This window comes from Orycteropus afer, unplaced genomic scaffold (assembly GCF_000298275.1).
Source record: "Orycteropus afer afer isolate SDZICR_OR568_19922 unplaced genomic scaffold, OryAfe1.0 scaffold00108, whole genome shotgun sequence".
Taxonomy (NCBI): domain Eukaryota; kingdom Metazoa; phylum Chordata; class Mammalia; order Tubulidentata; family Orycteropodidae; genus Orycteropus; species Orycteropus afer.
This window is the reverse complement of record NW_006921695.1, coordinates 875776-889793: the sequence shown is the minus strand read 5'-3', so window position 1 is coordinate 889793 and position 14018 is coordinate 875776. Positions and strand designations below refer to the sequence as shown.

Genomic DNA, 14018 nt, shown 5'->3' with positions numbered 1-14018 from the left:
TCTACGATTCTTTAATGTTTTCACTTGTTTAATTGAACAACTAAACATAGTATTTTAAAATAATAATTATTATTTAATTTTGAAATTCATTTTCAACTTAAGAACTTTTTTATGTGGATGATTTCAAGCATACACAAAATAAGAAAATATACTAAAATAAACCCCAACATTACCTAGTTATAATAATACCAATTACCCAGCTGTAAAAATAATCAACCAATTGATTATCTTATTTTGCCTCCAATTCTAATCAATGAATGATTTGGAAGCCAATCTAAGATATTATAGTATTTCACCCATTGTTATCAACATTTTAAATTAAAAGTTCATGACAAATTCAACAGGAACATTAGGAATGGAAAAATGTATAACAATAAAAAGAAAAAAGCACTTGATAACAATAGTAACTAGAACTACTGTTATCAAGTGCTTTTTTAAAATTTTATTACCATTACTTTCCCTTAAGTCTCAACTCTCTAAGCTTCTCAGAGACAGCCTAGCTTTCTAGATGCAAGTGTGGAAGTAGGCTAAATTATCACTACGAAGCAGCACTCCTTCACCTCCTCCCCACACCATCTTTTCTTTCTTGCTCTCAATAATTTAATCTAATGGGCCAGAAAGAACAATTATATTTTGCACTGTAGGACTGAGCTAGAAACGAAGGGCCCAAAAACTCAAAAGGGTTCACCTATTTCTGACCTTTGTCCTCTGTTTCTGTGGCTGTTGTATTTTAGGTCTTAGTCACTGTTAGTTTCCTCTCACACTTAACAAAAACACATTTTTATTAATCAGCCATGTTCTGTTCACTTTTGTACATTAAAGGATTGGCTGTGCTCAGTGATCTCTTGTTCTCTCCTCATCAAATCTGTAACTTTTTACCTTGAAGAGCCTGTTGATAGTAGACAAAGGAAACACTCTGTCCAACTTTCTTCCACTCTAATCGGGATGAGAGTGTCTTCTTTGGGTATTTGCAGGCTAAAATAACCTCTAGAAACAATAACAAAAATACTTTTACATTTTATCTAAGTAGGTAACAAGTTGTTTAAACATCTACATTTATTCCTTCATATTTTTATTCATTCATTCATTTATTCATTAATAGGTCACCCCTATAGGTACCATGTTCACTGAACCCAAAGATGAAACATTGGGAACATTACAGCTCTTCCACAAAACAATCATGTGACAGCATGCTACTTTCCCTAGTTCTCTGAGTCTCACTTTCCATCTATAAAATGGGATAATACCTCACAGAGTTGCTGTGAGTCTGAAAATACAGTAATAATATATGAAAAGTACACATGTCCAGGCATAGTTAGTCCTTAACAAATGGCAGCTATGATTAATTATGTATCTTATTAATTCCAGTCTCAGTCTTCAAGGAGCTCATAGTTTGCAGATGAGGCAGATAAAATCCTGTGATTTCATTCCAATGTGATGAGTGTCAAGATGGAGCTAAGTAGAGGGTGCTTCACATTTAGTGCCCCAGGGCCACATTGTGAAACCCAGAGAAACTTCCTTACATGCTACATTTTCCCTCAGATCTCTTTGTCAACCCTCCCTGTTGTTTTTAGCTGCCATAGAGTCAGCCCCAACTCACGGTGACCCCATGCACAACAGAATGAAATGCTGCCCACTATAGCGATTAATTGTAGATCAGACCATTGCAACCCATAGGATTTTTATTGGCTGATTTTTGGAAGTAGATTACCAGTCCTTTCTTCCTAGTCTTAGTCTGGAAGCTCTGCTGCATTATAGCAATATGCAAACCACTCTGTCAAACAGGTAGTGGTGGCATATGAAATTCATTGGTCAGGAACCAAATCTAGGTCTTCTTCATGGAATCAAGAATTCTACCACTGAGCCACAATGCCCCCAACAACCCTCTTTATAGATACATTAATACAATCCTAGTAAAGTCTTCTAATAAACTGTTGGTACCTACAAAAATGACTGCTGTGATAGGTAAGGTTGTATGTCAACTTGGCTGGGCCTGGTTGAGTGGCTGGGCAGCTGGATGTAGTATTCCCCATGATGAGACTGGTAATCAGCTCCATGGTGTAATCTACTGGGAGCAGCTGAGTAGCTGCCTTAGGGATGTGGTCTGCTTCCTGTATGTAAGGAGAAGGCTTGGGGAATGGTCTCTAGCTTATGGCATGCTTGAACCCTGCATGTAACCATGTCATTGTTCAGCAGCCTGCCATGCTCTGCCAACTTTGGGACTTTCAATGGACTGGAATTAATGGCCTGCTGTGTGGTTTGGTAACATTGGGACTGTGCCTTTTTACTTGTCAACTTTGGGCTTGTCAGTCTCAGCAGCCAGCAGCTGTCTAAGTGAAGAAAAGCCTCCAGCTCCAGTGGGCCAGGATCAGGAGGCAGAGCTGAAGCCCAAGAGTGAGGGGCTTTCACCCAGCCCCTAGAGCCTGGCACTTTGAACTTGAACTTAAAGCCTACAAACTGTAAGAGAATAAACTCCGGTTTGTTCAAGCGTCCCATTTGTGGTATCTTCTGTTAGAGTGGTACTAGGTAACCAAAACAACTGCCCAGAAACCTTACTTCAATCCAGATAAATTATTAAAAGATTGAATCTTGGCATCAAGCTTAATTGAATCAATGTAGCTGGTTCACTAAGGTCACTTTACTACAGGAAATTTACTGTACTTGCGTCATTAAAGAATTCCTGTAAACTTCAAAGGAACTCCCACTACATTTTTTTTTTAACTTTTTATTTTGTTTTGGTTGAAACTTTACAGAGCAAATTGGTTTTCTGTTCAACAGTTCATGCACATTTTGTTTCGTGACATTGACTGCAATTCCCACTATGTAACAGCATTCCTCCTCCCTTCTCCCTGAGGTTGCCATTTCTCTTTGTCCTTCTTTCCTATCCATTCCTGCCTTCTGAGCTTTATTTATCCCTGGGCAAATGCTACCCTTTTGATTTCTTTTGTTTGATTGTTCTAAGGTGTGCTTACCTCTCTGGTGTTACTCTTCATCTCACAGGTCTGTCTATTGTTTGGCTGAAAGTTGTGCTGTGAGGGTTAGTTCAGTTCCAGACCAGAGGGTGGACTAAGGCCCATAGTACTGAGGGTCCTACCAGTCTCTATCAGACTGGTAAGACTGATCTTTTTTATGACTTTGTGTCCTGTTCCACACTTTTCTCCCAGTCTATCCAGGATCTAGAATTTTGAGCCCTTTCAGAATGACTGGCAGTGGTAGCCAGGCACCATCTAGTTCTTCTAGACTCAGAGCTGTGGAGACTGAAGTTCCCATGGTCCACCAGTCCACTGGACTGTTCCCATGCATCTTTGATTTTCTTTGATCTTCTCTGCTCCAGGCAAGGAGAGACCAATGGCATCTTAGAGGGTCACTCATAAGCTTTTAAGACTTCAGTCCCTACTCACCAAAGTAGGATGCAGAACAATGTTTTTGTATACTATGTTATGCCAGGGAGCTCTGGTAGCATAGTGGCTAAGGCACTTGACTGCTAACCAGAAGGTTGGCGGTTCAAACCCACCAGCCACTCCCCAGAAGGAAGATAGGGCAATCTACTTCTGTAGTGATACTGCCTTGGAAACCCAAGAAGGGGTCGCTATGAGTCGGGTCCGACTCAACGGCACATAACAACAACAACAATGCAACATGTTATGCCAATTGACCTTGATGTTCCCCACATCTGTGGTCTCAAGCCCACAAGTCCAGTAATTCACCCCCTCAAGGGGCTTGGTTGTGGCTAAAAAGTTATCATAACTTTGCTCCCTATTAGCTCCAGAATGTATCTTGACATTTTTATAGGACATACAAATATGTATGTAGAGATATCATCTGCCAAACCTATATATGGTCATGGGTGTATTTCCTTTTGCCTACCCATACCTGATTATCTTGCCTGTCTACCTACATATCCACCTGTAGATTAATGTTTGTTATTACTGATAGTGCAGTATTGTGTAGGTGATAATTTACCTTTGTTGTCTGTAACTCTTGTGCACCTTTTCATGTCTTCCTTTTCCTTAGTTATATTGTGCTGGTCACCTATTTTTGTATATTACCTCTCCTTCCACCCAAATCAATTTGTCTCTTACCTAACTAGCAATTTTCCCTCACCTCCCTCCTATCCCTGGTAACCATCAAAGAATGTTTCTTTCCATGTATAAACCTTTCCTTGACTTTTAATAATAGTAGACTCATAAAGTATTTGTCCTTTTGTGATTGACTTACTTTAATGTCATTTCTAAAAAGAATGCAGGGTTATTACGTGATTCATAAAATGAGAGCAATATTTATAATATTACCCAAGGTTTTCACACACACACACCAGAGGCTTAGACAAAAAGCATGGAAGAATATATATGAAAATAGTAAGCCAGTGGTGATTTTTGTGTGATAGAATTATGAACTTTTTTTATATACAGTTTTTTTTAAGTTCCACATGAATTGATAGAAATATAGATAGAATAAAAATTACTGTAAAATAGAAGAGAGAAAAGAAAAGCAAGGGAATAAAGAACAAAAAGTTTTTTTCAAGGATGCCTAAAAAAGCAGATTTTACATTAAAAAGACATCAGTTTATGGACATGTTTACAACTAAGCTACAAAGACAAATGTGTGCTGAGGGACTTGTCTGAGGAAATACAATTCTGTTCTGTTTAGTAAGGAGAATGGGTGGTGACCTTCCGGAGTCCTGAATTTTAGATAGGTTTCCTTCCTGTATTTTGTAGAGTTTCCAACAATTAAACACCCATGCACACTCCAATTCATTTCTGAGCCTTACTCTAGGTCTGAGGGATAACTTTATATTCAAATAATCACATTGCTAGTATATTTGACTAGACAAACACACAACATCTACCTCTCTCTGACTTCTTCCTGATATCTGTCCTCACTGATCTGCAGAAAAACCTTAGTAGGAATTATATTAGAAAATGTAAGCAATAATCTTAAATAGAAAATGTAAGTTATGCGATTCCACTGTAGCTTCAACCTCTTTGACCACATAAATTTTGGAGGAATGGTCTATCCATATCTTCCAAAATGTATTGAGCAATTTCTGTGTGCCAGATGTTGTTCTTGGGAAATGTCAATGAACAAGAAAACAAAGCTTCCTGCCCTTTTAGATTTTATAACCTGGCAGGGGGAGACAGGAAAGTAAGAAACATAATAAAGTGCACTATATATATGCGAACCAGAAGGCTGGCGGTTCAAACCCACCAGCCACTCCTCGAAAAGAAGGTTGGGCAATCTACTTCCATAGTGATACTACCTTGGAAACCCAAGGAGGCATCACTATGAGTCGGATCCAATTTGACGGCAGTGAGTTTGTTTGTTTTTTTTGGTGTACAGTATGGTAAAAGGTGGTAAGTGCTATGAAAGTAAAGAACAGAGTACAGGGAGATTCAAGGCAGCTGGAGGAGATAGAGACCAATTTTAAAAAAGAGGTGGTCAGAGAACTCTTCACTGAGAAGGTGACATCTGAACAAAGATTTATGAGAGGGAAGAATTTCCCATGAGTTCTCTGGGAAACAGTGTTCCTAGCAGAGGAACTGGACCCGAAGACTGAGACAGCCAGGAAGCCAATGGAGATGCAGTCAAATGCAGGAGAGGAGAGTAGCAGAAGGTGGACATTTATAAGGACTTTGACTTTCAGGATTTTAAGCTCAGAAATGATGCATATTTTTAAAGGATCACTCTTATATTGACAATAAATTATGAGAGGGAAAGGAGACCTGTTAGGAAGTTATTGCAATAATCTGGGTAAGAGATAATGGTGGCACAGACCAAGAGGGTAGCAGTAGAAAAAGTGGTCAGATTCTGTATATAGTTTATAAATTTAAACATAGGGCCAACAAGATTTACTGATGGTTTTGACATTAGGTGGGAAGTAGGATTAGATATATGTTTGTGTATAAATATATATATGTATGCACACAATTTATTTTCATATTTTTACCAATATGTGTGGAACTTACATATAGAAACTACATACAGCAAAAAGAAAAAATCATAATTCTATCACATAGAAATCATAAGTAGTATATGTGTGTGTGTGTGTGTGTATACACACACATACATACTTCCAGGCTTTTTGTACTAGGATATATTTATAAATTTTGCTCTCTATTAACACACACATTTTTTTTTTCCTTTTATTTTTAAGGTTGGAGACATAATAGTGTGCCTACATACTGATGGCAAACCTCTAATAGAATTTAAACACTTGATGATATAACAGAGAGAGTAGAAAATTGCTAAGTAATGTCCTGATGTAGACACGAAAGGAAGAGACTTACGCACAAGAGGAAGGATTTGCTTGAGATGGAAACATGGGAATTTAGTTTACAGTAACAGGAAGGTTGAGTATGTGGGGCAGATTTGGTAGTGGGTGGATATAGCAGGAAGTAATTGGAATTTCCCTTCTTATTTGCTTCAGTCTTCTCAGAAAAACAAAAGATCCAAGAGAGAATGGGGATGAGGTTTATGAGTTTGATGAGAGAGAGAAAAAAAAAGGATGAACTATTTGTCTTGGAGGGTAGGAGAGTGAATGGTCAAGGGCCGCATGAGCTCTGGTAGCATAGTGGCTAAAGCACTTGACTGCGAACCAGAAGGCTGGCGGTTCAAACCCACCAGCCACTCCTTGGAAGGAAGGTTGGGCAATCCTACTTCCGTAGTGATACTGCCTCAGAAACCCAAGGAGGAGTTGCTATGAGTCGGGGCCGACTCGACGGCAAATAACAACAACAACAACAACAAGTGGTGGCGTAGGACCTAAGGCATTTGATTGCTAACCAGAAGGTTGGAGGTTCAAACCCACCCATACCACTCCTTGGAAGGAAGGTTGGGCAATCTGCTTCCGTAGTGATGCTGCCTCAGAAACCCAAGGAGAGGTTACTATGAGTTCGGTCTGACTCAATGACAGTGAGTGAGTATTAAGGGTCCTATTGAGATTTGTGGTTATGAATTTAAAGTGAAAACAGTCAATATGGTGATGTGTTTTTCTCAAGCCACATCCAGCTGTATGGGTGAATGTGCAAAGTAGGTGAAGAGATGTTTTCATTGTGATTTGACAAGTGAGAAAAGCTCAAGAGAATTGGGTTTTATGCCAAGGGGTGATTATAACAATGATCAAAGGATTTTTGCTATATAAAAAAGTGAGAAAGAAGGAGATAGACAGCAAAAAGTTGCTAAGAGCAATAGATTATAAGTCCATGAGTAGTTAAAGAATTATTAGAGTTGGACACTGGAAAGAATGTGCCAGAATGATAGGAGTAGTAAGCAGAGTGAATATGCAAAATTGAGATTTGTAGAGCATTTGAAGTTATTGGCAAATGCAAGTGCTAAAGTATGAAAGTGGGAAAGAATAACTGAGGTCGAGCAGAACAGCTCATTAGAGAAGAGGTATGTCAACTTCCCACTTGGAAGCCATGAGCTCTCATCTTAGATAACATTTTCAATCTTTGAGGCAATTTTCTTCTGGATACTATCCATATGCATAGATAACTGAGTCTCAAGCTTTAACAGCATGAATATCACTGGGAGTGTCCTGTCCCCAGAGTTTCTAATTCAGTAGGTCTGAGGTGGGTAGAATCTGCACCTCTAACAAGTTCCCAGGTGATGTTCAGACTGCTGATTTGGAGAACACACTTTAAGAACTATTGGTATAGTACTTTCTTTCTTGCTTTTTTTTTTTTTTTTTAAGGTTTAATATGCCTTCTATGATTTGTTCTTCAAATTACCTGTGATAGAGGCTGTCCAAGATGGTGGTGTAGTCATATAATATTCCTTACAAAAAAGACCGAAGAAAACAAGTGAAACAAACATAGATGATAATTTTGGACCCATGAACACCAAAGGCAAAGCTGAAGAACTGGACTGGATGGGCCAAGTGGAAGAAGAGAGTGTATGAAAACAGCAGACATGGAGAATGACAGATCATTGGTGTCCTGCCAGCCAAACCTAAACAGAGCAGCCATATTGAGTTAGAACAAGTAGTGTTCCCAGCTGAAGCCCCCTCTCTTGGTGCAGCCAAGTAGAAGCAACTCAGCACCCACATCCAGAGCCATACAGGAGTATGGCTTCTCACAAAAGTTAAGGGTACTTACCTCATCCACTGTGTTCCTCAGCAGCCCCATGCAGTACCCTCCACCCTGTCATCTATCCCCCCTTCATGTGATCATGGTCTGGTGGCACTCACCACTGCCCTGCCTGAGCCAGAGACCCTTGGGAATAGCAGCACTCACCCCTTTGCTCAGCCCCTTGTGCTGGGGACCCCTGGATCAGTGATACTGGCCTCTCCATCCAGCCACCAGCACTGGGGGCCCATGGAATGGTGGCACCTGCTTCTACATTGCAGCCATCTACACCAGGGGCCCACAGACCAGTGGCACTTGTTGCTCTGCTCAGTCACTGGCACTAGGAATCTGCAACCCAGAGGCACCCACTTCTATGCTCAACCTCCCCCCTGACTCTGGGGACCCACAAACCAGCAGTGCCTCCTACTCCATCCAGCTAACTGTGCTGAGGTCAGAGGACCAGTAGCACACCTACCCCTGCATCATACTTTGGCGAGCAGGGCATGCTCTCCTAGTGGGTATGCATGAACTGGTGGCATCCTTCCCACTTATCCCCCTGCACCATTCCCCAGCCCTGAAACTGAAGACATGTACCCACTCTGACCACCCCTACACAGTCCTGTCTGCTTGGGACCATCAGTGAGAGTTTCCATACAATCCACCTAGTGGTTAACAACCCACGCACCCTCATTTTGACCATCTGGCAACTGGCTGTGTGGTCCCACAGAATTCAACCCAACAGTGAGAACTTTCCCTGAACCCATGACCAGATGACTGATTAGACACACTTCACCTCACTAACAATGCCAGTTACAACATCAGCCATCTTGTACTAAGTCACTACTCCACCCTCCTGGAGAGAGGTGGTGAGAGCTCCAGTGTTGCAAGATTAGCAACCAGAGTATCATGCATGTCCTACCTACTTTGTATATATTAAAACAAAATACAAAATCAGGATGCAGCAAACATACAATAAATAAATAAATAAATAACACCTTAATGTCTCAGAGACAAAAGGTAATATCAGGTCACATAAAGAAGCAGGACAAGATAGCTTTATCAATTGGCCAAAATAAAGAACAAGAAAACTTCTGGAAGAAGAAATGGTAATGAAACAACCTCATTACGAATTCAGAAGACTAATATATAGGATTCTCCAAGAGATCAAGGAAAACACAGACAAAGAATTCAGGAAAACAATACAAGTACAAAATAATGAAATAAATAAAACCAAAACCAAAAACCAAACTCACTGCCATCGAGTTGATCTCGACTCATAGCGACCCCCCCCTTGGGTTTCCGAGGTGGTATCTCTATGGAAGTTGATTGCCCAACCTTCCTTCCGAGGAGTGGCTGGTGGGTTTGAACTGCTAGCCTTTTGGTTAGCAGTCAAATGCCTTAGGCACTATGCCACCAGATAGACAATTAGAAACCATACAAACACAACTAGAAATCAAAAGATTAAAATAAAATTTCAGAAACAGAAAACTTTAATAGAAGGACACAGGAGAGGAATTGAATCAATGGAAAGTGAAACAGAGGGGAAATCCCTTCACACCAATTTCTTTGTGGAAAAAATAGAAAAAAAAGAATAAAGAAAAGTGAAGAAACCCTAAGAATTCTGTGGGATACTATCAAGAGGAAAAATTTACTTATGATCAGAATTCCAGAATAAGAGGAGCTTTGGGGGGGGGGGGACCAGAATTGTCAAAGTCTTGCTGACAGAAAATTTCCCTAATATCACTAAAGATGAGAACGATCTATCCAAGAAGCTCAACAAACCCCAAACACGATAGACTCCAAAAGACATATTATAATCAAACTTAGAAAAACCAAAGACACAGAAAGAATCCTGAGAGCAGCTCTCAGCTCAGGAAAAACAAAAACTTACATACAAAGGGAAATGAATAATACTGAGCTCTGATTACATGGCAGACCATGCAGGCAAAAAGGCAATGGGATGACATATATAAAGCCTTTAAAAAAAATTGCCAACCAAGAATTACATATCCAGAAAAGCTGTTTGTCAGATATAATGGAGAAATTAAGACATTTCCAGATTAACAAAAATTAAGGGAATTTGTAAAATCAGACCAACCATGAAAGAAGTATTACAAGGAGTCCTTCAGACATAGAAACAACAATATCAGATAACAACTTGAGATTAGAACATGGGACAGGCTCAGCCACATATCAACAGAAAGAAAGAATTCTCAAAAACAAAACAAAACAAAAAGACTGAAAACAGGGAACCAGAGATGTTAATCTGTGAATAATGACATTGTCAAAACAAAACAAGGGAATAAATAGAGTAGTTATAGAACTTTGATGTGGAAATGAAATTGAGGCAATACAAAGAAATAAAAGGCTGTTTTAAACATAGAAAGATAAAAGTAAATTTCAAGGTAACCACACAGAAAGTTAAAAAACCTACTATCTAAATAAAAAAGAAGAAAAACATAAAGATTCAGTAAACATAAAAGTAACAGCAACAAAAGAAATGAAAACATAAACAAAAAGAACTCAGCACAGAAAATTAAGCAGAACAAAGAAATCATCAGCATCACAAAAAAACAAAACACAACAAAATGACAGAAGTAAGGTGATACCTACCACACTAAATGTAAATAGAGTAAATGCAACAGTAAAGAGACAGAGAGTGGTAGAATGGGTAAACAATAGGACTTATCAATACACTGTTTATAAAAGATACACGTCAGACACAAACACATAAATAAACTAAAATTCAAAGGATGGAAAAAAGGTATCAAGCAAACAATAATCAAAATACAAGCAGAAGTGACAATATTAATCTCTGATAAAATAGACTTTAAGGCAAATGTCACCATAAAAGATGAAGGAGGTTATGTAAAGATTAAAGGGTCACTCTACTAAGAGGACATAACCATAATAAATATATACAAACCCAATGACAGAGCTTCAAAATATGTGAAACAAATTCTAACAACATTGAAAAGAGAAATAGTTCCACAATGATAGTCAGAGACTTCAAGACACAACTTTCAGTAAAGCATAGAACAATGAGAAACAAACTTAACAATGAACAGAAGAAATGATAAGTAAAGAATTATAATGAGATTTGCAAAGGCATGCAGGTAGAAAACCAAAAGGGAAGAATATGTGGCATTTCCTGAGCTGGAAGAACTGAAGAAAAAAATTTAAGCTACTCAGCTGCTCCAGCAGATTCCACCATGGAGTTGATTATCAGTCTCGTCATGGGGAATAACTACATCCAGCTGCCCAGCCACTCAAAACCAGTCCAGTCAAGGTGACACATAGACTTAGTTACCACAAAGTGGCATTAACTAATGTGGCCCATTAAATTTATGGGAAACTGAGCCTACTCTGAGTTATAGGAGTGGAGAGTCTGGATGGCAAAAGTCAATTACGACATACGATTCCTCTTGCCACAGCCATTAGCTTCAGGAGTATTCCTGTGACCTAACAGAGCCACAAAGGGTAAACATCTGCCTTGTTCTTAGAATACTAGAGCAAGCCCTTGCTCTATCAATCATAAATGGTATAGTATGTGGCTATGGAGCCTGGAACTGTCGTAGCCTCTTTTCTAACAGTATGGAAGTCAGAACAGAGAGAAGTCATCAGTTCCTTCAAGTTATCATTGACACACTAATCAAATTGACTCTGAATTAGAGTCAACTATAGCAGTTGATACTGGTACCCATTTACGGAAACAATAGACATGCTATCAATCATAGGATGTGCACATGATCAAGTCTAGTCCAAAGAGACTCATCCCCTGGGATTTTTTCTAACTGGAGATGGTAGGGAAGAGATTCTATACTCTTTCATTATGAGATGTAAAGAGAAGAAAAGAGCTGATTGCAGCCAAGCCTCCAGCATCAGTGAGAGAAAGATGACCTGGGAGGACAAAGCTAATCTGTGAAAGCAAACAATTGGAAGATGGACAGAAGGTCTCATTTCAGTCTTCCAAGGTATGTTGGTTTAGATCTTCTTTACAATCAAACATCAATGTACCTCTTTATCTTGCTAATAACTCCCCCACATTCTCATTTTCCCTCTACAAACATTTCACTAGTAATCAAAGAAAACTGTCTGAACATCAGCCAATGCCAAAACCAATGAGGATTTTTTTGGTTATTTGGATAAACATTTACCAAGCAAATTCATTTGCCATACAACAATTCATAGATTTTTTTTTTCATGACATTGATTGCAATCCCCATAATGTAACAGCTCTCTTTCCACTTCCTTCTCATGGTTACCTTTTCCTGTGTCCTTCTTTCCTAAGCATTCAGTGAGGGATTTTTTTAAACAAAACTTTCATCAGTAAAAAACAGTCTAAAGATTTGCTATTTAGCCTTTTTCTCAGCGTGTCTAGTTTTTATACTTAACAATGCTTTCCCCAATGTGCTTCATGAGCAAAAGGAATGGCTTTAATTAGACAATAGGGCAAGGCCCATTTTCAACATGGATTAAAAATAAATAAATAACAAAACACAATACTTTATGCATTCAGTGCAGTATTATTTGAACAGAATGTATAGAAGCTGAATCTATTTATAAAGTCAGCAAATGATAATACCAGTATATTGAGGTTTATGTTTTTAGCACTGAAACTACTCCTGGAGGTCACTTTTCAGCTAAATAACAGATTTGATCATAAAATAAACACTATCATCTGTGAGTGCTATGATCCTTTTTTAAGATAAATAAATAAATAAATAAAACAAAACATCTATATGAGACCAAACAGTCAACATTTACTCTAAAGCACTGTCACTGAACATCTATATGAATTGTCAAGTGGTAACCTAACTTGTGTATTCTCTCACCAAAAACTCAATAAAATATTAAAAAGCAAAAAGATTCTAGGAGCTAAAAAAGAAACAAACAGATAAATGGAAAAATACAATACATATATACTCAGCTTGGAATGTAATGGATTACTCAGTCTTAAAGAGAAATGAAGTACTGATAGATCCCACAATGTGTATGAGCCTTGAAAACATTATGCTGAGCAAAGCAGGTCAGTCACAAAGGACCAAACACTGTATTATCCCACTTACTGAGATAGGCAAATGTATAAAGACCAAAGCTCATTAGTGGTTAGCAGGGTGCCAAGAAGGGAGGAAATGCGAGTCATTGCTTAGGTAGTATTGAGTTTCTGTTAAGGGTGGTGATAAGCTTTGTAAAAGGATAGTGCTAATGGTTGCACACATGATGAATGTAATCGATGTCACTGAATTATACATTTAAAAATGGTTTAATTGACAAATTTTTGTTATATATACTTTTACCACACACATACAAAGTACATAGGCAGGCACCATGAAGAAAAAAAGAGTAATGTGAGATTAAAGAATATCATTTTGACATCTAAATTGAATGTCATGGCATAGTGACTGGGGTAAAGGGGACAGGGATGTATACCCATAATATCTAGCTGGACCCCAAAGTAAAATCCTCCAGGAAATTTAGAAGTAGGAGAAATTAACTTCACTTCTTTTGTTCCTCCTGAACATCATGTTGTATGCTTTTCTCTTTCACTCTGTTCACTTTATTGGCCTTTCCAACCTCCTTCATGGCATCTCATCCATAATTGTTTGTTCTCCTTGAAATGTTCCATAGTCCCAAGTAACCATGGACACAGCAGTTGAGAAATCAATTGATGTATGGCAGTAGGCAAATATGCCGCAAAAACCTCTTTAAAGTTTTAAAGAGCAAACATGTCACTTTGAAGACTAAGGTGCACTTGCTCTAAACCATGTGCAGTGAATTGCTTGATGTGGCCCTTCTAGCCATTGTCCTCCATTCTGTGATGTTTTGTAAATCCCATTATCCATGCCTGTTTGGGGTGCTGTGGTAGTTAAGGTCAGGTATCAACTTGGCTGGGCAGCTGGTAGTAGTCATTCCCTATAATGACTGGCAATCAACTCTGTGATGGGATTT

At 38.7% G+C, this 14018-nt stretch overlaps 1 protein-coding gene across 1 annotated transcript in view; it reads right to left on the bottom strand.

Moving 5' to 3' along the window:
• The window catches only part of JAM2 (junctional adhesion molecule 2), a 120929-nt gene that overhangs the window by 33048 nt on the left and 73863 nt on the right, over positions 1–14018 (bottom strand). The window contains exon 3 of the mRNA XM_042781339.1: positions 880–987. Within this exon, the coding sequence (XP_042637273.1) occupies positions 880–987 (108 nt within the window). The remainder of the gene's footprint in view (positions 1–879; positions 988–14018) is intronic.